This window comes from Pseudorca crassidens, chromosome 20, assembly GCF_039906515.1.
Source record: "Pseudorca crassidens isolate mPseCra1 chromosome 20, mPseCra1.hap1, whole genome shotgun sequence".
Taxonomy (NCBI): domain Eukaryota; kingdom Metazoa; phylum Chordata; class Mammalia; order Artiodactyla; family Delphinidae; genus Pseudorca; species Pseudorca crassidens.
This window is the reverse complement of record NC_090315.1, coordinates 10,195,607-10,220,227: the sequence shown is the minus strand read 5'-3', so window position 1 is coordinate 10,220,227 and position 24,621 is coordinate 10,195,607. Positions and strand designations below refer to the sequence as shown.

General features: G+C 53.0%; 1 protein-coding gene across 2 annotated transcripts in view; it reads left to right on the top strand.

Annotated features, from left to right (window-relative positions):
- The window catches only part of ARHGAP35 (Rho GTPase activating protein 35), a 121,669-nt gene extending 97,412 nt beyond the window's left edge, over positions 1-24,257 (top strand). The window contains exons 4-7 of one of the 2 annotated variants that reach the window (XM_067718829.1): positions 9,007-9,084; positions 10,674-10,805; positions 18,727-18,832; positions 19,600-24,257. In XM_067718829.1, coding sequence (XP_067574930.1) covers positions 9,007-9,084; positions 10,674-10,805; positions 18,727-18,832; positions 19,600-19,957 — 674 coding nt within the window. In that variant the 3' untranslated portion in view covers positions 19,958-24,257. Of the gene's footprint in view, positions 1-9,006; positions 9,085-10,673; positions 10,806-13,370; positions 15,063-18,726; positions 18,833-19,599 lie in introns of those variants that run through there. The other variant, XM_067718830.1, reaches the window with a different exon arrangement.
- Positions 24,258-24,621: the final 364 nt, after the last annotated feature.

Sequence of the window (24,621 nt, the reverse complement as noted above, 5' to 3'; positions counted from 1 at the left end):
GATAGTTAACTGAATGCCTTGTCCAGGCACGAGTTACTGTGCCAAATCCAGGTACATAGAACGGTAATCAGAAAACATGCCTGTTCTCTCCTTGGAGGACCAGCATGCGGTGAATAATCACACAGCTGTACAGTAACTTTCAGGTTTTGGCCACTGCTCTACAGAGAAAGTGTAGGGCGGTGGTTAGACACAGGCTCTGGAGTCTGTATGGGAATAGTCATAATGGTAGCACACAACACGTAGGGCTGTCGTGAGGGTTTCGGAGATAATGCATGTAAAATGCTCATCACTGTGCCTGGCCCAAGATACGAGGACTGCATAAACGTAAGCAGTTTTTATTATCATAACTGACTCAATTTAGACCTGGGCGTCAGTGGAGACTTCTGAGGGAGCAATGTTCAGCCAGCCAAAAAGGTGGAGGCAGAAGTAGAAGGAACAACCTATAGGAAGGCTCGGAGGCAGGAGGGGCTCACGCTTCGAGACTCTGAAAGGCCAGCGTGATTGGAGTGAAGTGGGTTGGGAGAGGGCAGCAGGATCAGGTGGTGATGCAGGCCACCCCGGCCACATGTGGACAACTTCGTATTGTATCCTAGATGCAGGGTAACCACGATCAGATTTAATGCCAGAGTGTTAACAGCCTTCTAACCTATGGAAGTGTACTTTCTTAGTGAGGAAAGAGAGGCCAGGAAAGGAGGGACACTGGGCTGTGATTGGTGACATCACAGAACCTTTCGTGGTTCATTGGGAATGAGGAACCGGAAAGAAGTTAACCTCTGCCCTCATTAATGCTTGAGAGGAATCTGCCTGTGACCTCAAGGGGCTTTACTTGGGGGCCTGCTGTGGAAGGGAAGTTGGCATTGTATGCATGGGGGGGGGTTGTACCTGTGTGTTCGTTTGACTGTTTCTTTGTTGGTGGCTCTTTGTTTAGTCAGTGACGACCCCCCCCCCCCCATTGCAGTGGCACTAGCTCACCTCCGAGTCACACTGCCATCACCCCCGTGCCACTGGGCTTGAGTGTGCTGGCGAAGTCACACTTGGAGCCCGAAGGACGCCCACATTCTTGGCAGTAGGGTCTCCCAGCTGCTCTTGGCTTTGAACATTCATTGCTGCTTTGCAGAGTACAGTCTGCTCACCTCAGTTATAGGTCACACTCCTCTCCTCTCCATCCCATGCTGCCCAGAAAGAGCAGTATTAACTCTGGGCTGGCCTAAGGTTCACTTTGTCATAGTGGTTTTCTTAAACACATATATTGGGCTATGCGTTTCCTTGAAAGTCAGGAAAAAAACAGAGCCCCTCATATGGCTCAGAGCAGGGTCCAGAAGCCCTCTTTCACAGTTGATGACAGTAAATACATGGGTAGCTTATAAAGGATCAGCCAGATGCTGGAGCCATATGATGCCCCAGACTTGGTGTGATATTTTCTTCTCTTCCCTTTCAGATCTCTTCTCTCCCTTCCTCCTCAGCCTTGAGATTTATGACGTGGCTGTGTGTACATGCAATGGCGTTGGAAATTTATAAAGCCACAATGCCTAGCTGTGGGGCTAACACCCGGTCAGGCAGTCATAATAGAGTGCTAGTGTCATTCTGTCATGGGGAGAAAGGAGGTCTGGCACTGCCAGAAACAGATCTTGATTGGCGAGGGAATTACCAAGGGAAGACAGCTAACAAAGGGGCACTGGAGGGGCCAGAGTGACCCTAGTGTTCAAGTAATAGAAGAGCCAGAAAATCATTCCAAGCACATCCAACACAGGAAGGCAACAGGGAGATCTAGTGGGGATTCTTTCCTGTTATCAATAGTAGAACTTCATCATAGGAATAAAGCACGGACACTGTCCATTGGCTGCTGTCTGTCGAGAGAGGAGGCAGCATTTTTTCTCTGGCTCTCCCTGCTTATCCTCCAACTGACAGATGAGAACACTGAGTGGGGTGTGAATGAAGAGATGAATGCGTATAAGTAAACAAGGGAGGAATGGAAAATCCTTCTAACCCGTAATGAATCTGGCATTTATAGGATAAAGCCTACATGTAATATTTGAAGGATAAGGGAACAGGGAACTAACATTGGAGGGGGTAGCACGATGCTGTAAGTGCACAGTCAGGGTGGGAGGGCGGGGGCGCGGGGACATATGTGTGCACACGGCTGATCCACTGCGTCGCGCAGGAGAAACTAACACACCATTGTAAAGCAATTATACCCCAATGAAGATGTGAAAAATACATAAAAGTAAGTGCACAGTCATCCAAGACAGAGACCCGAGTGAGCCAGTTCAGAGCCTGCTCCCCCCACCATGTACACACAGCTCTGTGGCCTTGGGCTTAGCCTCTCTGAGCCTCTATTTGCTCTCTGTAAAATGGGAATAAAAATAATAATATTTACCTCAAGGAATTATTGGGTGGATTCACTATGGTAATTCTAGTGCAGAGCTTAGGAAAGTGCCTGGCACATAGTAAGCCCTCAGCAAAAGTTAAGTGTTGTTATTATTGTTTTATTATTATCATTATTATTTCAGTGTGCCAGCCACTTGTATTACTTGCTTTCATATGTGTATTCTCAGTATTCACAACATCTTGATAGTCATTAATAAACAACCCGTATTTGTTGAGGAACCAAGGCTTTGAGAGGTGGAGTGATTTGTCCTCAGTCACCCAGCAGCTGTAAGACAGAGCCAGGATCAAAACTGAGGTTACTTTGGTGTCAAAGCCTGTGTGTGTTTTTAATATTTTTCTGCCAACTGGCCTGTTTTGGCCGAGCCCTCAGAACAGGCCATGCCTACAGGGAGGCGCTGCTGTTGAAGCTTGTTAAAATGTTGAGAAAGGGCAGGGGGGGAGGCATTATGCTGTGGGCTTTACGCAGGTTATCTCGTTTGTTCCTTGCAGTAGTCTAAGAAGGTGGGGGTTGATCCGCTGTAGAGTCAGATGTGCAGAAGTTAGTCAGGATCCGAACCCGGATCTCCCTGACAGCAAATTCAGGTGCTCCTCCACTTGGCAGCTCGTTTTCCACTGAGATCGTTAGGATAATGGCTGCTCCCTTAGCCCTGTGCTGTGACCTCGTTCAGTGCACCCCAACAGGGCGTACGGTGGGGACCGTTCTGTGTTGTGCAGAAAAGGAAAGGAAGCGCTATCGCCCAGGATCTTAGAGCCAGTAAGCGGCTTGTGATTCCACGCTAAACGCTCAGCCACACCCCAGCCCTTTCACCTTCCGTCGTGGCGGGGGTGCTGCAGTGTGACCCTCAGGAGGAGACAGACTGCAGTGTCACTGTTGGCATTTGACCCAGAGAGGTCGGCCCCCTTCAAGACAACTTGGACTTTATGCTCGACGGGGTTTCCTTTTCTCCCAGAGTTCTCAGCACCCCTCTGGCCTTGAAACTTAGCCTGCCTGAGACTTACCTCTGGGATACAGGAAAGAAGGAGAATGGCCTATTAGATGCATTTCCTTAAAAGTTGACAGAAGTAGTTTAGTAGTTAAAGCCTGTCTGATGTGGGGTGTTTTACAGCACTGGCAGCACCAATTTAAAAAAAATTTTAAGGACTAAAGTGCTGAGTTTTATATCTAAATATAGAAAGTGAAAAATAAACAAGTCAGAGTTTGTCTTGGAGGAAGTATTGATTTGTTGCTAGAAAGGAAACTTAGGAGGAACTGAGTCCTGGTGTGACCGAGCAGGGGCGAAGCCTGGCCGGGGCAGACTACGGAAAGACTTCAGGCCAAGAATGCCGGTGCCGAGAAGTGGTGCTTGGGATCCAGGAATAAAAACTTTTTTGGACTTTTCAGAAAATCAGACGTGTACCAGAGCAGAAGGTGGTTCTCCTCTCGGTTTCCAAGCTCCTGCAGGTCACCTGTCCATTCTCCTGGGGCCCCTGGTGTGGCAGGTGCCACAGGCATCTCTCGGACGCTGTGATGGGGAAGTCAAGGGTAAAATATGCCAGTTCTTAGCCCATAGGGAACGCCTCGTGGCTGGCATTGCTGGGTCATCTAGCCTTCTGTCACCAAAATAGTTTTGAGGAAGACCACAGCTGAAAACTCTGTGAAGGATCTTATCTGCCATGTTGGGTGCTCAGTAAATTTTTTTAAAAATTTATTTATTGTATGTATTTATTTTTATTTTTGGCCACGTTAGGTCTTTGTTGCTGCGCACGGGCTTTCTCTAGTTGCGGCGAGCGGGGGCTACTCTTCGTTGCGGTGTGCGGGCTTCTCATTGCGGTGGCTTCTCTTGTTGCGGAGCACAGGCTCTAGGCATGCGGGCTTCAGTAGTTATGGCTCGTGGGCTCTAGAGCGCAGGCTCAGTAGTTATGGCACACGGACTTAGTTGCTGTGCGGCATGTGGGATCTTCCCAGACCAGGGCTCGAACCCGTGTCCCCTGCATTGGCAGGTGGATTCTTAACCTCTGCGCCACCAGGGAAGCCCAGTAAATATTTATTGAAAGAAAAAATAAGGCCTCTTTGCTTTTCTATTTTTTAATGTCCTTTTGAAAAATCACACGTGGCCGTGGTTTAAATAATGTGCAGAGGCTTGCTAACAAATAGAAAGCACCAGTTTTAATACTTTTTGGAGATGCTTTGTTCCTGAAGTATCCGGTATTTACTTTTCCTTGTGTATTCCCCCCCCCCCCATTTTATTGAATCATAGATCTTAAGACCTTAGAGGCCTGGACCATCTTCTAGAGTGGTGGCGGTTCTCACAGTATGGCTCCTGGACCAGCCGCATCAGCGTCACCTGGGAATGTGTTGGAAATGCAGATTTTTGGGGCCCACTCCCAACCAACAGAATCAGAAACCCTACAGTTGCAGCCCTGTAACCTATATTATAACCAGCCCTCCAGGTGATTCTGCTGCTCGCTCGAGTTTGAAAACTGGTGATTTAAAACGCAGTAGTAGAAGAACACAGGCTCTGGAAGCAGATGGGGTTCAGATTGCAATTCACTAGCTCCCTGACCTCGCGCATGTTACGTTACCTCTTAGCCTCTGCTTTCCCATCTGTAAAATGAGATTAATGACAATCTCTGAAGGAGCTATTGTGAGAACGGATGTGGAAATGCACGGTAAGGACTTAGCATTATGTGCCTCACACACAGTAAGCCTTCAGTAAATGGTTTATTACTGGTGTTATTAGCTGTCTTCTTAGACCAGGTATTAATCTTTTTAAACAGCGTCCCAGACAGATGGCTATCCAGTGAGAAGGGAGTTCAAAAACTCTGGCCCTTTATAATGAGTGACAGCTGTAGCTACTATTATTTTATATATTGAGAGAATATTTGCCTTCCTGTCATTCCCAGTCTAGTCATAGCTCTGTTCCCTAGAGCCGTCGGAACAAGACTGTTCTACATAGAAATTGTTTAGATTTTTGAAGGTAGCAGCCTTGGCTGTTCTGAACTGTCTCTTGTTCTATTCCCACATGTTAACTTGTTTCTCTTGTTCTATTCCCAAAGATTAAAAGATTCCCAAAGAAATCAGTAGGGCTCTGTAAAAAAAAGACCTATTGCCGAGATTCTGCTATGGTAATGGGTCTTTGGAGATTGCTGGTATGTAGAGATGCCTCATAGTTTAAGAGTGAAGCTTTCTCAGTGGGGCCTCTAGCCATGGAGCAGATCTTGTGGCTGGGGGGTACTGCTTTCTGCGGGCAGGGGTGAGCCAGAGTCAGCCCCTGAGTGTTTCTGTGTGGGTCTGTGGGTCCCAGGATGCATACCCCTTGGCATCCAGCGTCTCTGCCTAGGGGCCTGCTCCAGGCCCCCAGCCCTTTCCCTGCTCCGGTCCCGGGCTCCTTGGCAAAGCTGCCCTTGCCCTGTCAGCCATCCTGGCTCTCACCTGTGTTGCTAGCTCTGTTTCCCGAGCAGCCTGCAGTTTGAAGTCTGCTCTCAGACTTTTGTTTTTATTTAATTGTTGTCTAATTAATAGTTGTGAAAAATTGTACTGGCCAAGCAGATGATACCTTTCCTAAATTATGCCATGTTGTTGTGTAGAGCGGTGGCAGAATTGCTATTTTAAAGTGGGATTTCGTAATATAAACACGTGTCCAGATTACAGGAAATACTAAGTTGATGATTAATCGATGCTGTGGAGCCAGCCTTGTGGTTCAGATGCTTCCATTTTTGTGATCATCCATCTAGTGAGGTCTCAGCAGGCCCGCGCCTCCGATGATTTCCCGATAGCTAACTTGCAGTTTGTTTTCTGCCCTGTGATACCGGGGCAGGTGGCCATTAGGAGACAGTGCAGAGGGCTCCTCTGTCCGCGCTGAAGGTCAGCGTTGCCAGAAGATGATGAATGGCCTGAGACTGTCAGGATCTTCTCCCGGTCAGAGAGTGCCTCTCCACCCTGGGGCTCAGGAACTGTGGACACTGCTACTTCATCGAGGACTTTTTAAGCTCCTGCCGTTTGTATCATTGTTTTCTTTGTATTAGAGAGGGCTGATATTCAGGTAAAGAGAAAAGTGTAGTTTTTAAACCTACACTTAAACCTAGGGCGTGAAGATTTGAATCTGTTGACACATACCCAGGGCTTGTCAAAACGTGGGTGATTTCATGTGTAAGCATGTGACGTGTTTCCCGAGATGTGAAATAGGTAGAAAGTTTAAATGTGTCTGAGAATAGTTTAGAAAAGTCACTGAGGAAAGAGACCATTGTAAAATTACTAACTAGGGATGGTGAACAGGGGCCATCCTGACCTCTAACTTCTGGAGGTTGACAGCAATAGAGGGGATGGACCGTCTCAAGATTGGCTCCCCAGGGTACTGAGGGCCAGTGGGTTTCACTCAAATGTGGTGTTTCTTTGAGGGGATTGGTCAGGGGGGAGACTGTGGTCTGGACCCCAGCCTGATGGTGGATGAATGTCAAGCATCTTCTGGAACAGTGTGGAGGCAGAAGAGTAGCAGAGGCCCTGGACTTAGACCACTCTGCCTCTTACCAGCTATGCGGTTTAGGGTGAGGACTTCACCTTTCTGAATCTCCCTTTTCTCATCTGTATTCTCTCTCCATCCAGTAGCCCCACCGTAAGGGGTTGAAGATTCGATGGCATCATCATTCATCTAATAAATGAGTGGTGGATGCGGGAAAGCATGTAGCCCAGTGCACAACATGGTGACCCTGCAGGAAATGTTAACTCCAGAAGGGAGGGCAGTGGGAAAGGTCACCACTGGGCTGGGGTGTGTCCAGGGCCTCGAGTTTGGATAGTGTCTGCACTTCCTGTGCCGAGGACAGTGACGGCGCAGCTCCTTCGTAGCTAGGCATTGCACGGTAGGGCGTCCTTGAGGCTGGTCTGTTGACCCCCTTTTCTCTGGGGTGAAAGGGCCCATGTGCAGTTAACAGCTTTTAGGCTATAGGGAATTGATGGCTTCTGCTTTGATGTTCTTCACAGTTCACCTGCCACCAATCCGGGGCTCCAGAAACAGGCCGACTGCGTTTATCTCGCCTGATGGGTGCCTCTCCAGAGGCATCAATTAGGTGATAACTGATGTTGAGACACTTGGCTCTCAAGAGCCTCCTGATGGACTTCAGGGCCTAGTCCTCTCTCCACTGTCCGCACTGCCTTCTGGTGTTCATGGTGGCTCCAGGGTCTTCCTCAGTGCCCCTTCAGCTGGTCAGAGTTGCTCAAAACCGTGATCTTCAGAAGGGAACCAGGGTTGGTTTGGCCATGAGATCCCATCTTGGTTTTCACAGTGACGTCATTGTCCTTTAGACCCATGGTCTTAGGGGCGCAACAGTGGACTTTCCTTCCTGGAGAGGAGGAGAACCAAGTTGAGAGACAGTGCTTGGAGTCCACTGCAAGCTGCGCAGTGCTTCCTGTGCCAAGGGGTGGGGAGTGAAGGGTGGAGGGAGTCATTCTCTCACTTGGTACTTCATATCCTCCCATGTTATTATTTAATTGAATTTTAGCATTGCTTTTTTCCTTAACACTGTACACCAAGTAAGTTCCAAAAGAATCGCAGAGTTAAATGTAAAAAAAAAAAGTTGTAAAAGAACAAGAAGGAAGAAATAGAAGAAATAGAGAACATCTGATCTAGGAACAGGAAAATCCTCTCTAACCATAAAAACAAATGAAGACATCATAAAGAAATTGATGGTTCTTGAAAACCTAAAATTTTTGAATTATGTACTTCCAAAAAATTCAGTACACAAAATTAGAAAACAGATAACAAAAGGGAAAAAACGTAAAGATGTATAACATTAACATAGTCAGTTCCTTAATATTCAAGTACAAAATGAGAAGAACCACTGCTATAGGAAAATGAACAAGAACACGAATAGGAAATTCACAGAGTAAGAAATACACACGGCCAAGAAGCTTTTAAACTTAACTAGCTATCAGAAAACATAATTGTGGGTTATTCCTAACAGTGAAAACTTGGAAAAACCTAAATGATTAACAGTGGATTGTTTTTAAGTTACTGTGTATTTTTTTTTTTTTTTTTTTGCGGTATGCGGGCCTCTCTGTTGTGGCCTCTCCCGTTGCGGAGCACAGGCTCCGGACGCGCAGGCTCAGCGGCCATAGCTCGTCGGCCTAGCCGCTCCGCGGCACGTGGGATCTTCCCGGACCGGGGCACGAACCCGTGTCCCCTGCATCGGCAGGCGGACTCTCAACCACTGCGCCACCAGGGAAGCCCTACTGTGTATTTTGATGTCTTTAAAATCATGTTGTAAAAAAACTGTTAATGATTTACGTCCACAACATACTTTGTAAATGAAATGGGTGGGTTAAAACAGTGTTCTCTCCATTTTGTTAAAAAAAACACTCAGATTCCAGAGTATACATCAAAATGTGGACAAAAGATATCTTTGTCTGATGTGCTTCTGTATCATTTTAATTTTTACAAAAAGCAAATATTTTTACATTTTTAAGTGAAAAAGAAAATGGGCAAAAGTGGGTTGAAGCATCTAGGTAAGTCAAGAGTGCTTCAGCCCTGTTCCTGTCTCCCAGTGGGTGCCTCATGGACTCTCCCCTTCTTTCCTCAAGTGCAGTCCTCCTCGTTCTCTGCTCTCCACTTCCTGCTCCTAAGACACCTGCTTGTTTCTTCTCAGGACTGAGCACTGAAGGCATCTACCGGGTCAGCGGGAACAAGTCAGAGATGGAGAGTCTGCAAAGGCAGTTTGACCAAGGTAAGGCCACAGCCCAGCCGAGCACCGGAGGCCAGTCAGGGCAGACGCAACAGCCGGACTGCCAGCGGAGCCCCTCGGGGGCGCTCCTGCCACACAGCCCCAAAGCCAAGGGGTGCTGGCTGGGTGACTGACAAGGAGAAAGGGTTTTGGCCCCTGTCAGCAAACAGAAGTGTCATCCCTGCCAAACCTGCTTCAGCCGGGCTGCTCCCGCACCCCGCCATCCAGGCACTGTTCCGGCCCGCCCCGGCCCGCGCCTTGCTCACCAGGAAAGGGCCTTGCTTCCCTTGGAGTGGGCTGTGCAGGGGTGAATCTCAGGCACATGATGTAAAGGTTGGGCTGAGATGACAGTCCCCTTTTGCCAGGGCCACAGGAGTACCCTCCTCACAGAGTCCCTGCAGGAGAGAAACGAAGCAAGGGAGCCTTTTGTGATGAGCTGAGCCTTGAGCCCCAGACTCCCAAAGCTGAACTCTCATGAGTTAGACTGGCTCTTGGCCGGGACTTCTGTCTCCTAAGCTAGATCAGTCTGAGAGGCCTAGAGCCAGATGGCCAAATCTATTCCACCCTAACCCAACAGCCAAACTGTAACTCTTAGAACTGAACACCCACCAGTGCCAGAAGCAAATGAGCCAAAGCAGTAAAAATTCACAGATGTCACTGACCAAAGAGAAAAGGAAGCTGGGGATCAAAGCAGGTCCAGCTTAGCATGTGACTGGGCTCAGGAGGCCAACCAGGCAGCCTGTGCGGGCCTGCAGGAGCCAGCAGCTAAGCCTGTGCGCTGGGAGCAGGCGCCCCACCCCAGCACCCAGGGGCCCATAGCACTTCGTAACACCACAGGCAGTCTCTGCTGGCTGGCAGCGGGAGAAGGTGACCCAGGAGAGAAGGAAGATGTGCGTTAGTCTTGCAGGATAGGAAGCATGAGGTCAGAGTGAGGGCAAAGCCACCTTTGGGTATACACTCGATTATATGCCAGAATCTGTGACATGGGTTACACACAACCCCCAGATAGAAACAGCTGATATCTATCAGCAGATGATTTGTACGATCAGAAATGCAGTAAAGTATGTAAAGAAAAGCTAGAGACACAGAGGTCAGAGGTATCGTAAGCTGGAAGGGACCGGCAAGGGGAAGATGAGCCTCGCTGCCCGATCACCACAGGAGCAGGGACGGAGATGGCAGCCCGGTTGTTGGTAGCGTTTTTGTAACCTTCCAGGAAAAGGGAGCTGGCCTCCTCCTGTTTTCCCTGAGTGCGAGGGTGTAAGGAAAAGGTAGCAGCACATCCAGGCCAAACAAGGGGAGCTGGATGGCACAGAATGGGGGGTGCAGCTCCTCTACTCAAAGGCTGACCTTGGAAGGTTGGGTGTCAGCCTCTGTCTGTGAATCTCAGAACTCTCTTTTCTTCTTTTTTAGCAGCACCCAGGGGTGCCACCTTCTGTCCAGTCTGTGATGATCCTGAGTCCCTACCCAGGCTCCAGGCCTGCCCTGGGCAGCGTCCCTGGGTCCCCGTTTCTCTGCTTATCCCCAGCGCTGAGTGTTCCTTGCTTCTGCCCAGCTTACATTGATCTGGCCTCACTCTCCCAACTTCCTTTCAGATCACAACCTGGATTTGGCAGAGAAGGACTTTACAGTGAACACTGTGGCAGGGGCCATGAAGAGCTTTTTCTCAGAACTGCCAGACCCCCTGGTCCCATACAACATGCAGATCGATCTGGTGGAGGCACACAGTGAGTAGTGGCAACCGTGTGTAGCTTGTGGGCCCCTGGCAGCGCCCCAGGCGGACTCTGTGTTGGGCAAATTGAGGGAGGGGGTGCAGCACCTTAAGAATGGGTCCTGCCCTCAGAGAGCTGACATTTGGACTCTTGGAACTGAGATGTGAAGGACGTAAGGAAAGGGAACTAGCAAGGTGGCACCGAAGGGGCTGACACATTAGGCCCCTGCCTTGGTTGACCTGAGGTGCTTCTCTGAGGGTTCTGTCAAGAAAGTTGCACATGGCCCCAGAACTCGTGAGCTGAGAGCCTGGTTTTGATGTCGGACTTGGGGCAAATCTCTGCTCCGCTGCTTGTTCACAGTGTGTGCATGGCCAGCGTGACCTTCCCTGACCCTTAGTTACCTCTGTTACCATCCCTCCTCGTATTTATTAAATGAGATTCAGAGAGGTCTGGAGGCAAGGCTGTGTCACAGACCTGTTAAGTGGTAGGTGTATTACTTTCCTTTGCCCTCCTCTCGCTCACCCCTCTTCTCCCAGCTCTCTTAGATGGAAATTACCGTGTGGTGCAGAGCCAGATAGCCTCTGAGGAAGCCATCCTCTTGAGGGAAGGGGACAGCTCCGATGGCCCTGACCAGATGATCACTTGAGGCTGCAGCAAGTTAGCATCTCTGGTTTTAATGGTCACCTTGCACGCCATCCTGCCTGCCCCGAGAGCTGTTTCTGCCCTGGCTTGCCTCTCTCCAGAGGCATTTGTCCACCATGTGGGAACCTTCCCACTGGGCAGCCCTTCCTGGACTTCAGGTAGTGCTCTAGGTGGGGGGCCTGGCCTCCCCAAGCTTTCCACGGGGTGGCATTTCTGAACTTTTTTAGCCAAAGGCAGCCTTCTACTTTGTACCTCTGGTGGGGTGGGCCAAGACCCCAGAAGCAGCCGCTGCTGTGCAGCTACAGAACGGAGTGTCTTTGCCAGCGACCAAGGGGGTGGGGAAGTGGAAAGGGAGCTGTGTTCCTGGGACCCCAGCACATTAGTCTTATCTTGCCACTGCCCAACTCAGAAGAGGGAGTTTGAAGCAAACACGAGTTACTCACAAGACTGATGGTGTGGGCAGAATTCTGGGGGCTGTCACAAATTCGCAGGACTTTTAAGATGTGGGTCATGGACTCTTAGTGGCTTCGGGAAATAGAGGTGCTGACAGAGGCCCAACTATGGAGGGGTGTCCCTGTCAGAACCTGACTGCTGTCAGTGCTGCAGAGCCCCCAGAGTCACTTTCTGTGGCCTGCCTTTCCTGTGATGTTTGTTTCCACAGTCCAGGTGCCGCCTTCACCACCATATTTTACACACACCGTCTCAGCTGACTGAGATTGTTCGCATCCCCAATCTTATCCAAGCCCACAGGGGTGGGTGGAAGCACTGGCAGCTTCTGGGACTGTCATAGGGTTCCTTGGCCTTCTTTCCCATCTACCGTCTCAGGACAGGAGTCTGGGTTTCTCCAGATGACTTAAGGGGTGGGGACAGGTGCCAGCTTCTGCTCTGGTCCTACCATCCAAAGATAGAGGTCCTCCCAGCAGTCACTTCCCTAGCAGGCTCCAGGCTGGCTCAGATGTGAAACACATGGGAAATCTCCATCCAGAGCCAGCTTTCTTTCCATGTAAGCTAAGCTTGTCTCTGGGCAGAAGTTGGGAAGAGAAGGTGTGGGCTGGTACCCAGCTTGCTGGAAGCCCAGAGATTCCGGACAGCGTTTGTCTTGACTTGGCACCATCTAGAGGCTTGTAGAGTCCTGGCACCCCGCAGAAAGAATCCCATTGTTTCTGCGGGAATTGCTGACATAGCGTCTTTTTGTTTGGGGAGGGTCACAGGGGGCAGGAGAGGAAGGTGTTATTGATAGGGAATCAGCTGCCTTCCTACGGCAGCTTCCGCCGCCTGCCCCTGCTGAGGAAGGGAGCTTCTTGCTGCTACTGCGGCCTGGAAAAGGGTGGAGATTTTCCGCTTCCTCTTCCCATGGTGTGTTTCCTGTGCCCCAGGCTGGTCAGCTGGAGCTCCGTTGTCTTGAACCTGGTAGAGAGAAGTGTATCTCACTGACATGGTACCTCTCACGGCCTTAACAGTTGAGTGAAGAGCGGGGCTGTGTGTGCCAGAGCTTAACTGAGCCAGAAACACCAAGCAGGCAGCGCCAAAGTTAGCGTTAAGGGACCTGATGGAACAAAGATTCTCATGCCCAAAAGTAGCTATTCTCAGCCTGGCTGGGTTTCCATGGCAACGTCAACTTGACCAGCTGTTGCCACGTAATACCGAAGAGCTGTTGTGTCTGTGTGTGTTAAGGGCTTGGAAGTGGTTTCCGATCCCATCACAACAAATATCAAGGTCACTGTCAAATTGTTTCGTAAGCTCCAAGATCTCACAACGTTGAACATTGCTGAGATCCTGCCTCAGCCATTTTCCTACCACGTCCAAGGTGATATGTGGGAGACTGAGGAGGGAATAGCAGCCGCCGCAGCCCGCACTGCGAGGGAGGGCAAGCTGGGCGTGACCTGTGCTGAGACGTGGCTCCTGCCCTCCCCGGTGCTCACTTCCGTTCTCTGCCAGACAGCGCGAAGCAACCTGAGCTGGAAGTGCAGAAACGCAGTAAGGAGAGGAAGGTAGAAGGGCTCGCGGAAGAGACGGCACCTGAGCTTGGCTTCAGAGAGGACCAGGATTTCAGGAGGCAGCTAGAGGGGGCTTGAATTCCCCGTTCTGTCTCGTCCTCACGTTTCACCCCAGCCTTCAAGAAACAGTATCATTTATTCTTGCCCCGCGTCTTCTCTCCCTCTCACAGCCCCCCCAAAACCCCACCACCACCTATCCGGAATCCCTCTGGCCCAGCAGTCCCCGCACACCCTGTCCCATGTATTTTGTGCCAGGAAAGGCCCTAGGGCTGCCTCTGTCTTGGCCCAGAGGGGCTCAGAGCCTCGTTAGCCCCCATAAACTGCTTGTGAGTTCTGTGTGCGCATTTAAGTCTACGGAGAAGACCATGGTCTTTCATCAGATTGTCAAAGGGATGGGAGTTCCCTGGCAGTCCAGTGGTTAGGACTCCACACTTTCACTGCCAAGGGCCCGGGTTCGATCCCTGGTCAGGGAAATAAGATTCCACAAGCCACACAGTGTGGCCCACCCACCCCCCGCAAAACAAACAAACAAAAAATCATCAAAGGGATATATGAGCCCAGATGGTTCAGGATGCTGGCTTATCGTCTCACCCTTTCCATCTGCAGATGAGACAACTCAGGGCTAGAGATTAATAAATGACTGACCGGCGAGGTCGCCAGGTGGGCCAGTCTTGTTGCTCATTGGGCTCTTGTTCACATGCTGCCTTGTGATGTTGCTAATTCTGGGATCCTGCTTCCTCTTGTCTGTCCAGTTAGCTGCTTAAGAGCACGGGGGTGTTCCTCATCTCCTAGCATGTGCCAGGCCCTGCGTGGGACAGGGACAGATGGCAGCAGACAGACACGTGTGCAGTCCCTGCCTTCATCTGGTGGGTAGGAGACATTGCACAGGTTACTGCAAGGTCGTACCTCCGGGAGAAGGACACCCTGAAACTTCCGTTCTGGGCCCAACAGAGGGAGAGTTCAGCCTTGGGGTCATTTCCCACCAGAAGGACAGCTGGCGGCTGCATGCATCACTGAGCGATTGTGGCCTGCGCCGGTGTTTTCCTTTTCTGGTGGTGCAGGTGTGCAAGGTGGTCAAAATCCATCAGGGATTTTTCTCTAGGCACTGAGTTGAGCGGTAGCAGATCCAAGCCTAGAGCCTGGTTGACAGCCTGGGTACCAGAGATGGCAGCAGAGTGACAGCCAGGGCAAGAACAGTGTTTGGGCTTAGGGCCCCTGACACCAATTTGTGTGACCTTGGACCAGCATTCTTACTCTTTGGGCCTTGGTTTTTCTGTATACTGTGAGGGGTGTAGCAAGCTAGCCTCTGAGGTCCCCAGTGGCCTCTGGCTATCCTCGCCTCTTTTAAAATTTATTTATTTATTTATTTTTGGCTGCGTTGGGTCTTCGTTGCTGCACGTGGGCTTTCTCTAGTTGCAGCGAACGGGGGCTACTCTTCATTGCGCTGCGTGTGCTTCTCATAGCAGTGGCTTCTCTTGTTGTGGAGCCCGGGCTCTAGGCGCGCGGGCTTCAGCAGTTGTGGCGCACGGGCTTAGTTGCTCCGTGGCACGTGGGATCTTCCTGGACCAGGGCTCAAACCCGTGTTCCCTGCCTTGGCAGGCGGATTCTTTTTTTGTGTGTGTGGTACGCGGGCCTCTCACTGTTGTGGCCTCTCCCGTTGCAGAGCACAGGCTCCGGATGCGCAGGCTCAACGGCCATGGCTCACGGGCCCAGCCGCTCCGCGGCATGTGGGATCTTCCCGGATTGGGGCTCAAACCCGTGTTCCCTGCATCGGCAGGCGGATTCTTAACCACTGAGCCACCAGGGAAGTCCTGTCCTCTCCTCTTGCTCCAAAGTATTGGGACCTCAGTTCCCGGTTCCCTGGTCTGTATCCAGACTTCATCTTTTTTTTTTTAATTATCTATCTGTCTGTCTATCTAGTTAGTTATTTTGGCTGTACCAGGCCTTTGTGCTGCAGCGCGCGGGATCTTCGTTGTGGCGTGCAGGATCTCTTAGTTGCAGCAAGCGGACTTCTTAGTTGCGGCATGCGGGATCTAGTTCCCCGACCAGGGATTGAACCCAGGCCCTCTGTATTGGGAGCACGGAGCCCTACCCACTGGACCACCAGGGAAGTCCCCAGACTTCGTCTTGATTCAGGTGACCTCACATGCCTCTCCTGAACCTGTATTGATGTCTCAGTTGACAGACACATGGTTTTAGAAGTATGGTTTTGGGGGCTTCCCTGGTGGCGCGGTGGTTGAGGGTCCACCTGCCGATGCGGGGGACGCGGGTTCGTGCCCCGGTCCGGGAAGATCCCACATGCCGCGGAGCGGCTGGGCCCGTGAGCCATGGCCGCTGGGCCTGCGCGTCCAGAGCCTGTGCTCCGCAACGGGAGAGGCCACGGCAGTGAGAGGCCCGCGTGCAGCAAAAAAAAAAAAAAAAAAAAGTATGGTTGTTTAGCTGAGGAGGACTGAGCCCTCTAGAGCCCCTTTCAAAGGGATCATTGAAGCTGGGGAGGGCTCTGCGCATGGCGGCGGGCAGGTGACCCGGAGCAGGAGTGCTGGACCTGGAGACACAGCTTGGTGCCCACCCCTCCTTCCGCTCACCAGCCTTGTGTCCTTGGTGTTGCCTCTTGAATGGGTCTTCTCAGCCAGCATGTGGGATAAACCAGCCCCACCTGCCCTCTGGTGGTGGGAGGACGGCACAAACAGCAACTGGGAAATCGCCCCGCCGACATTCCTGCGCTCTCCAGAGGTAAGAAGTCACTGGTGGCGTGACTACCTTGAAAAGACAGCCAGCTCGAGTGGGTCCCTCAACGCTGGTGGTGGTGTGCTTGCTGGAGGAACATCGAGACAGAAGGACAGGTCAGGTCAGGAGGCTGCGCGCGAGGTGGACCTTGTTCTTCATGGGGCTTTGCACCGGGAGGCTTCCGGTTGTTCCCTTCGCCGCCCTCCCCTCCGTCTAGGGCCTTGTTAGGCACCTTGCTGGTGTGCTACACCGGGAGGGGGAGAGAGGCTGGCGTGCCTGAGGGTGGCCCTTGAATCACTGTCCGAGCAGGTTCTGTAATCCCCCCGGCCCACCCCCCGGAAGAGAGAGACGGAGCAGCCGTCCTTGTTGCTCAGCGGATAGGAAGGAGAGGGGCCGTCCCGGGCAGGCAGTGCCATTAGCAGCCCCATTTCCTGCGTCCAGCCAGGAGGACGGGTGAGGCTGGGCTTTTACGTGAAAGTGCTGCCGTTCGTACACAGCTGTGTTCTTGTCGTGCAGGCGCCTAGAAGAGGCCTCTGGAAGCCCCGTCTGGAAGGGCGCAGCTATTTTAAGTGAGACTCAGCACGCACGTGCTTCTCGTGTTTTCCAGGACAGTTGTTCCTCCCTCCACCCCTGCCCCCACCCTGAGCAGTTTCCTTCTTTTAAGTAAACTTTTTATTGAAACGTAACAGTAAAGGATTTTGAAACTCAAGGCCAGACAAAAAGTGTGCCCTTGAAGTTGAACCCTTACAGTAAGTCTTGGGTTCAGAGAAATGAAACTGATAATGGCGCCACATAACTAGTTCTGTGGGGGGTTTGTAGTCATCCTCTAACAGACAAATGTTACCAAAACAGTTTTTATCAAGCCACGCTCTCAAGTCAGAACATTCACCGGTTTCATGCTCATTAGCCTGCCAGCGAACACTCTCAGCTCCATGCCTCCCATCCTGGTGGCCGCCTCTTCCACTGGTTCCCTGAAACTCAGACTTGCTCCCAGGTGCTTGTTGTGTGTCTGGCTGTGAGCTCTTCATTTCATGGTGTGGTGTTGCCACTGTCATGAGCCTCTTGCATGGGCAGGGAGGCTGCCGCTCAGACGTGTCGCTCCCCCGAGATCACGCAGCTGGCTGGTCTCAGAGACGAGATCTAGACCACCGCACAGCCCTTCCTCCCTGCACCTCCCCACACCTCCCCACCAGCCGTTTATGTTCCGTCTGTCCTTCTGAGTCTAGCTTGAGGCTCCCAGACTGTGGTGACCCTCTAGGAACGTCACCTCCTACAGAAGTTCTTAACTAGGAGGCCGCAGGCTTCCTAAAGAATAAGTGGGTCTGGGGAGTCTGTGAAGCTCCAGGAATCGTAGACAGGGCTGTACACAGTTTATTTGTGGGAGAGGGTCCAGAGCTTTCATCTATCCTAAAGGAGCCCATGTCCCCAGACCAGTTAGGAACCATCATATTTCTTAATGAACCCCCTGTCCACCTACCCCACAGCCATCAGTTGTGGGAGAGCTGCCATCTCTTCATGGGATCCTTCTGTGATTTTTAGGAGCCCTGGAGTCCTAGAGATAGCCTTCAGTTCCAGCAAGTGGCCACAGGGATATCTTCCCATGCTCAGAGAGATCTCTCGACCACCTGGTTCCAAGTGGTCTCTGGACCATTTGTGTCCCACTAGCCCAGGGCGGCTCTCCCAGACAAGGCAGGCCAGGTCTACTCAGGAAGGGGAGCCAGGGCCCCAGGGAGCACAGCGGTCCTCACTCAGACTCTGAAGCCATCTGGAGAGGGTTTGGTTCCCAGACCAAGAGGCTGATGTCTACAACCTCTCTGGGCCTCAGATTCCTTATCCTTGAAGTGGGGTGATAACAGCCCCAGCCTTGTAGGATTGTGAGGACTCGCTGAACCAGGCCTGGGATGGATTAAGCGTTTCATTTGGGTTAGCTTATTTTCCCTCTCAGTACATTAGGATTCTGTGATGGGCAAACTCTGGGCGGTAGTGGGGGAAGGGGATATGTCGTCCCTTTGATGAACTACATAAGAATTCCCCCACTGTTTCCACCGGCTCCTCCAATAGGGAGATATGTGGAGGGTCCCTGTGACTCCAGGAAAAGGACAGAGCCCTGGTCTTGTGACAGACTCCCTCCCTAGACCGTCTGTTGGCGTGGGTGGGTGGCAGCGCTCACCCGTCTGGTCAGGAAGCAGGCAGGCTTTCCGCATTGGGATGCCTGTCTCCAGGGGCAACCGGATGAGCAAAGAATGGTGTTCTTTATGGTAGATTCTCTCTGGATCGTGGAGTCTCGGGTAGGGGGGGCCAGGAAGCCCCAGGAGTACAGCGCTCCCCTTCAGCAGGGGCCTGGGACGCGGAGGTGGGCCTGACCCCTCGCCCCATGCCACTGCCAGGTGTGCCAGCCTTGGGCGCCGGCTTGCAGGGAGAAGATGGGGTTGGGCTTCCCTCAGAGAAGGTAGAGTATACAGCGTACGCTTCCCTGGCCGCCAACCCACCAGTCTGACCAACTGTCCAGGACCAGTATCTGCTTTGAGCCCCAGGCCCACCAGCCTTGTCTTGGTTTTCTCTCTCCTCAGAAATCAATGACCGTGAGCAAAAGTTACACGCCCTTAAGGAGGTACTCAAGAGATTCCCGAAGGAAAACCATGAAGTCTTCAAATATGTCATCTCTCACCTGAACAAGTACGTTGCAGGGCTTGCTGTTTGGTCTTCCCTCCTTTGCAAACCTCCAGTCGGGGCCAGTTGGCTGTAGAATGCGGCTGAGCAAGGCTCCGTCCTCGGCCTGCTGGGCTGCTGGCTCCTCCACCTCGGGCTCCTGTCCTGGTTCTGTGTGAGAGAGGCCTGCGTGGCCCCCCGCACACCCGAAGTCCTTTCTCCAGGATTCGTGTTTCCTGACTGGCGTGACAGCACGCTGGGCTGAGACAGGTGTGCGGTGTAAGAGAGTGAACTGCACTCGAGCGAGTGCGGGAGCCACAGTCAGGAAACCAGTTAGCTGCGTGGCTCCCGCATTTACTCACACACACAGTAGGTTTGTTTTCCAGCCACACCTGTTCCTCTCCTGACAAAGTGGTGTCTTACGAACCGTGGCTTGGGGTACACGCGCTTCTTCTCTGTACAACCAGAGCATTGCCCCGCTTTGGGGGCCTGCGAGAGAGTCCCTGAGGCATCCTGCCCAGCCACGGGGCTGGGGGGGCGCGGGGTGCCTCCCGTGAGCTGGGCCTCAGAGCCGCGTGGAGGCACTGGAACAGAGGACGGGGCGTGGAGGGGCTCGGGCCTCAACTCGCAGGCCAGGGCCCTGGAGAGCTGTGCTGGGGCCTTTTCTGTTCTCGGGCTGCAGGTGGGCGGGCCAGGAGAGCAGCTGGCGAGGCAGTGACCATGAGCACAGGCGGTCGAGATCCTCGATCAGGCCTGCTACAGGGCTCTGACCTTGAGTTTGGTGTCGCCTACAGAGTCAGCCACAACAACAAGGTGAATCTCATGACCAGTGAGAACCTGTCCATCTGCTTCTGGCCCACCTTGATGAGACCCGACTTCAGCACCATGGACGCCCTCACGGCCACACGGACCTACCAGACAATCATTGAGCTCTTCATCCAGCAGTGCCCCTTCTTCTTCCACAACAGGCCCATCAGCGAGCCTCCCGGCGCCACGCCCAGCTCCCCCTCTGCCCTGGCTTCCACCCTTCCCTTCCTCACCTCCACACCTGTCACAAGTCAGCCGTCACCGCCCCAGTCGCCTCCGCCCACCCCCCAGTCCCCGATGCAGCCGCTGCTCCCCTCCCAGCTTCAAGCCGAACACACGCTGTGAGCCCCCGAGGCCCAGGGCGAAAGGAGACACGGTCTTCTCTGTTTGACGGGGTAGCGTTTGGCCTTGAACAAAACCGGGTCTGCTGGGGGCGGGGGTGGGGAGGGCGTCCCCTCTCTCCTCTCACCTTCTCGACATCTCAGCGGTAGCACCACCAGCCAACAGTCCACCAGAGGCTGGGCCGTCCAGTGCCCTGAGCCCCAGCACTGCAGACCTGGGGCTGGCTGCAGGCCACAGCCGGGGCCCTGCCCTTTGACTTGGACCCTTTTGAGGACTGAACTAGCCAGGCAGCGACCCTGTGGCCCTCCACATGCTCACTGCTCCCCGGACCCCCTCCCCCACCTGTCTGCGCACACCAGCCTCAGGGCGTCCGCCCACTGGACAGAGCACGGGCTTTGGCCAGGGGGGAGGAGGAGATTTGGGGCTTCAGGCTGCCCCAGGGCGGGGCCGGCAGCCCCTAAAGAGAACACTTCCCGTCTGTTGCCGCTTCCCACCTTCCGTATCTGCACCTCACCTCCGTTGCCCGTGCAGCCTGTCTAGCAGCCTCCTTGGGAACATGTAGCCCACAGCTCTGCCACCCCGAGGTACAGTGCTGAGCACAGATCAGAACAGAGGGAGGGTAGCTTCGTGCCTGGACTGAGAGAGGGTGTCGCCGCTTCCACCCCCCACGCACCCCCTCCTCGCTTCACAGGCTTTGGGGATACGTTCCCTTTAAAACGAACACGAAGAAAAATGGGAAGACCCCCTCCAGTGATTTTTTAAAAGAAAAGAAAACTACAGACGTCGAGATTTAACTCTCTCCCCACCTCTGCCGAGAGGCAGAAAGGTGGACGCGGACCCCTGTCTTGGTGACAGCAGAGCGGGGGTGCCTGCCCGGGGGTGGTTGCCCGAGAGCCTGTTGGGGTCCCACTTACGTCCTGTCACTAGATGCCCCCCACCACCCCAAGAAGACAGTTTGAGCCCTTGGTGGGAAGAGCTGGGGAGACCAGCATAGATACTGGTCTGCCTTGGAACACACTACAATGCTACAGAAACGCTGCTGCTGTGTGCGTGCGTGCGCGTGCGCGCGCAAGGCTGGGGTGGGGGCAGCTGGAGGGTGCCAGCGTGCACTTGGGGTTTGGTTCAGTGTGTTTGGTGTTGAATCATTTTCCTACTGCGCCAGCAGGGGTATTTGGGCAGTGGGCCGTGTGTGGGGAACTCTGAAGTACGGTGGCCTGCTGGTGCCATGTAGGGCCATCCTTCACGCTCCCAGGCTGTCAGAGCCCAGAGGAGCTCAAGGTACAAAGACCGTGAGAGTCGTGAGGAGGGCATCGTGCCTGCCTGACACCATCCTCCTCCCGTGGCCTTCCCCCGCCCTTCCTGGCCTTTCCACTGGCACCTGAGAACCCTTCTCATTCCCACCTCCGCCCTCCAAACACGGCAACCCTGCTAAGGCTGCTACAGATACTGGCTGCCCCCCATTCCCCGTGGCTGGGCCATGGCCTCTGCAGTGAAGAAGCCTGACACTAAGGTACCCTGGGCGTGGGGTGGAGGCCCACACGCTGCATAATCCTCTGGGGTCTCTTTGCACTTTAAGAAGCAGCACCTGTGGTATGTTCGAGGATGCCCTGGGTTGCCTCAGCCGGGTGACCTGACAAAGTAGAAGATGCCTCGGAACAATCCCAGCCGCTCCCAGCCCCAAACGCTTCCTGTTGGCTGCTGGAGGGCGGGGCAGGCCCTTTGCTCACTGACTTCTCTGGATAAGCTGGATATCTCACTGTTTCTAGTTGTTTGACAAAATAAGGTGCTTGGAAAAACTAAATTACCCCTGCAAGTTTTACCGCCTGCTTAGGGATACAAGTCAAAAAGCAGATCCAAGGTACACGAATGTCTGACGTAGGTGTTGGCTGCCGGCTTTCTTCTCTCTGGTGGATCTGTGCTTCATGCTTCGTAGGTCGGGGCTTGGCTGGAAGGCAGTGTGTGTGTTTAGTTTTGACTGAGGTGGTCAGACTCGAGCTTCTCTGGCCCTCCGGCTCCCTCAGCTCTGAGCCCCAGGCAGGTGAGGAAATGACTCCATTAATCTCTGCCTTTTCTAGGTCATGCTCACCTACTCCCAGTCAGCCCCAGTTTGGTGGCTACTGCCCCATGTGTGAACTGAAACAGAAGTGGCCCGGATCCCTCCCACTGCCCAGTCTACACTGCCACCCCTTTGTGCTGGCACACTGGGCTAGCTGCAACCTAGGCTTTGCACCAGGAACTTCACAAGCCCCAGGCTGTCCTGCCTTCCCAGGCAACTCCCATCCCTGAGACTGCACAGTCCTTGTAAGTGGTGGATGGGGAAGGGGCACGGTAAGGGCGAACACCTGTGCATTGCATCATTACCCATGTGGGAGTAGCAGAGACCAGGCTTCCACAGGTTAGCCTCCGGTCCCATGGTGCCCCCGGCCAGCCAACCTGGGCAGCTGCAGGGACCCCCTCACATGCCTGCCCCCAATGCCAGGGCTTTAACTGTGCAGGTGCGGGCTGGTGGCTCATGCCCCGAAAGCCACAATCGGACAGGAAGCTTCAGGGGTTCCTCTTTGTTTCCTTTGCTAACTCAGTTACATTTTCTGCTTCTCGGGCTGGAGGACATTCATCCCGAGTTGGCATTGGTACCAGCAGCAGTGCTGGGCCCTGGGCTTTGGCCTCTGGGGGTGGGGGTGGGGTCATCATTTGGACCAAATGGGCACTTGGAGGGGACCCACGAAGGCGAGTGTGGGAGCGTGTTGGGGCAGGCTGCCCGTAACTGGAGTGCCTCCCACCCCCCACCTCCCATTCATCTCGTGTGTTAAGCTCTGGAAAGTTACCTGACAGGTCATTCTCATGTGAGCTGCACCACAGCTCTAGGAATTGAGGGAGTGGCAGGCATTAATCAGCCTTTGCCAAAATGGGTAAGCATGTCAGTGGGGGTATGGGGCTCGTTCGGTGCCTCACAGCAAAATAGCGGTGTGCCCGGAAGCTCTCTCCCTGTCCGGTGTTCTTTCTACATCCGCAAGAGTGTAGGCACCAGGAGCTGGAAATGAACAGCTCTCGGTTTGAAGTATAAGGCTGATTCTGGATCTGCAGCACCGATGCTTCCGCAGAGGGAAGTGGTCCAAGGTTAGGAGGCGTGGCTTGTGAATTTGCCCTCAGTTCTTGGTTGTGTTGCATGTGGGTATCACAGCACATTTGTTCCTGCGTTCTGTCAAGTTCTTCCCATCACTTGGCATTTTGAGGAGGAATGTGAAATACTGAGTGCTGTTTCCTGGGTTTTCCTACGTCCACCGCCATCTTGGTCTTCCTGCTTAAAGCAGAATGCATGCTGCAGGTGAGATTCTTCTAGCAGAATGTGTGTGTCCTTGCCAGGGTGGACAGGGGGTGACAGCATAGGAGCAGCACACCGGCCAGGAGGGGCTGGGAGAGCACGACTTCCCTCGTGCCTGCATCTTGGCTCCTCTGGGGGGGGGCGGGGCGGGGGGATCTGGAGAGACGCCATCCCCTAGGCCACGGGTGTTCCGGCCTCAGCCCTGAAACTCGGAAACCAGTCAGCTGCATTTGTAATCCAAGGTCATCTCCATCTGTGCCCTCCCCAGTCCCCTCCTGCGAGGAGACCCACACTGCGGGGGGATGTCTGCTGGAGGAAGTGTTGGCTCTGCCACCGAGGGCTCTGCTTTTCCAAGAGAAGGAAGCTCCCGGGATTTGGGTGGGTTGCCGCGGACCAAGTTCCCTCGCTCCACCTTCCTCGTGTGCGATGGGCACGGTGTGCTGCGGGGCCTGGGAACGGGCCCAGCTTGCTGGGGACAGTCGCGGTGCTACTGTTGGTTTCCGCAGACAGTGGACGGAAGAGTTGCCCTCACTCCAGTTGCTGGGCAGGTTCAAGCCGCTCGTTCGTGCTTAGGTGAAAGGACGACTGAGTCGTGTGTGCCAGAAGCCCAAGTCACGTGCGTGACTGCTGGTGATCGCACCAGAGAAGGCCTGGCATGAGGGGAAGGGCCACTCGTCTAAGGTCCCGGCCTGGGCCCGCCGCCGCTGTCTTAGAAGGGAAGGATTCTTCTCACCTCCTCTGAGAGCCATCTCTCAGCCGGCCGCCCGCCTGCAGACTCCTCGAGGGTCAGAGGCGACTGCCTGCAGCTCCTGCCCAGCAGCCCCCCTCGGCAAAGCTCCAACAGCAGTGATGTTATACTTCAGTGTAGTCGAGACAGGGCGTAAGTTATTGTTTGCATAAAAAAGAATCATGTTCCCTGTGTACATTTAAAGAAATTTTTAAAAAGTCTGAATTGTTGGGAATAAAACTTGTTTGAAAATTCGGAATAGTGCTGCTGCCAGCTTATTTTTCTGGTACTTGTATTTTCACATGTTAAATGATCTTTATATATGTTGAATTAACAAATATTTTGAGTTTCCTGAGGGAAAAAAAAAAACATTAATGGTATTGAAATGTGTTAGTAGTCTGGCTGTGTGCCCAAAATTCTGTTTTGCAGCAAAAGTGAAGAACTGTATGTAAAGAGAGTATACCAATTGTTTCTTTGTGTTTTAGGGGCTTTAACCAGGACATCCTCTAGTTGGTATTAGGAATGTTTGCTTAATTTCCAAACTTTCTTTTTTAAACACGTGGGTTTTTTGAGGCTCCAACCTGATTAGTGCATGGCCAGCCGTCAACTAAGGCTGAG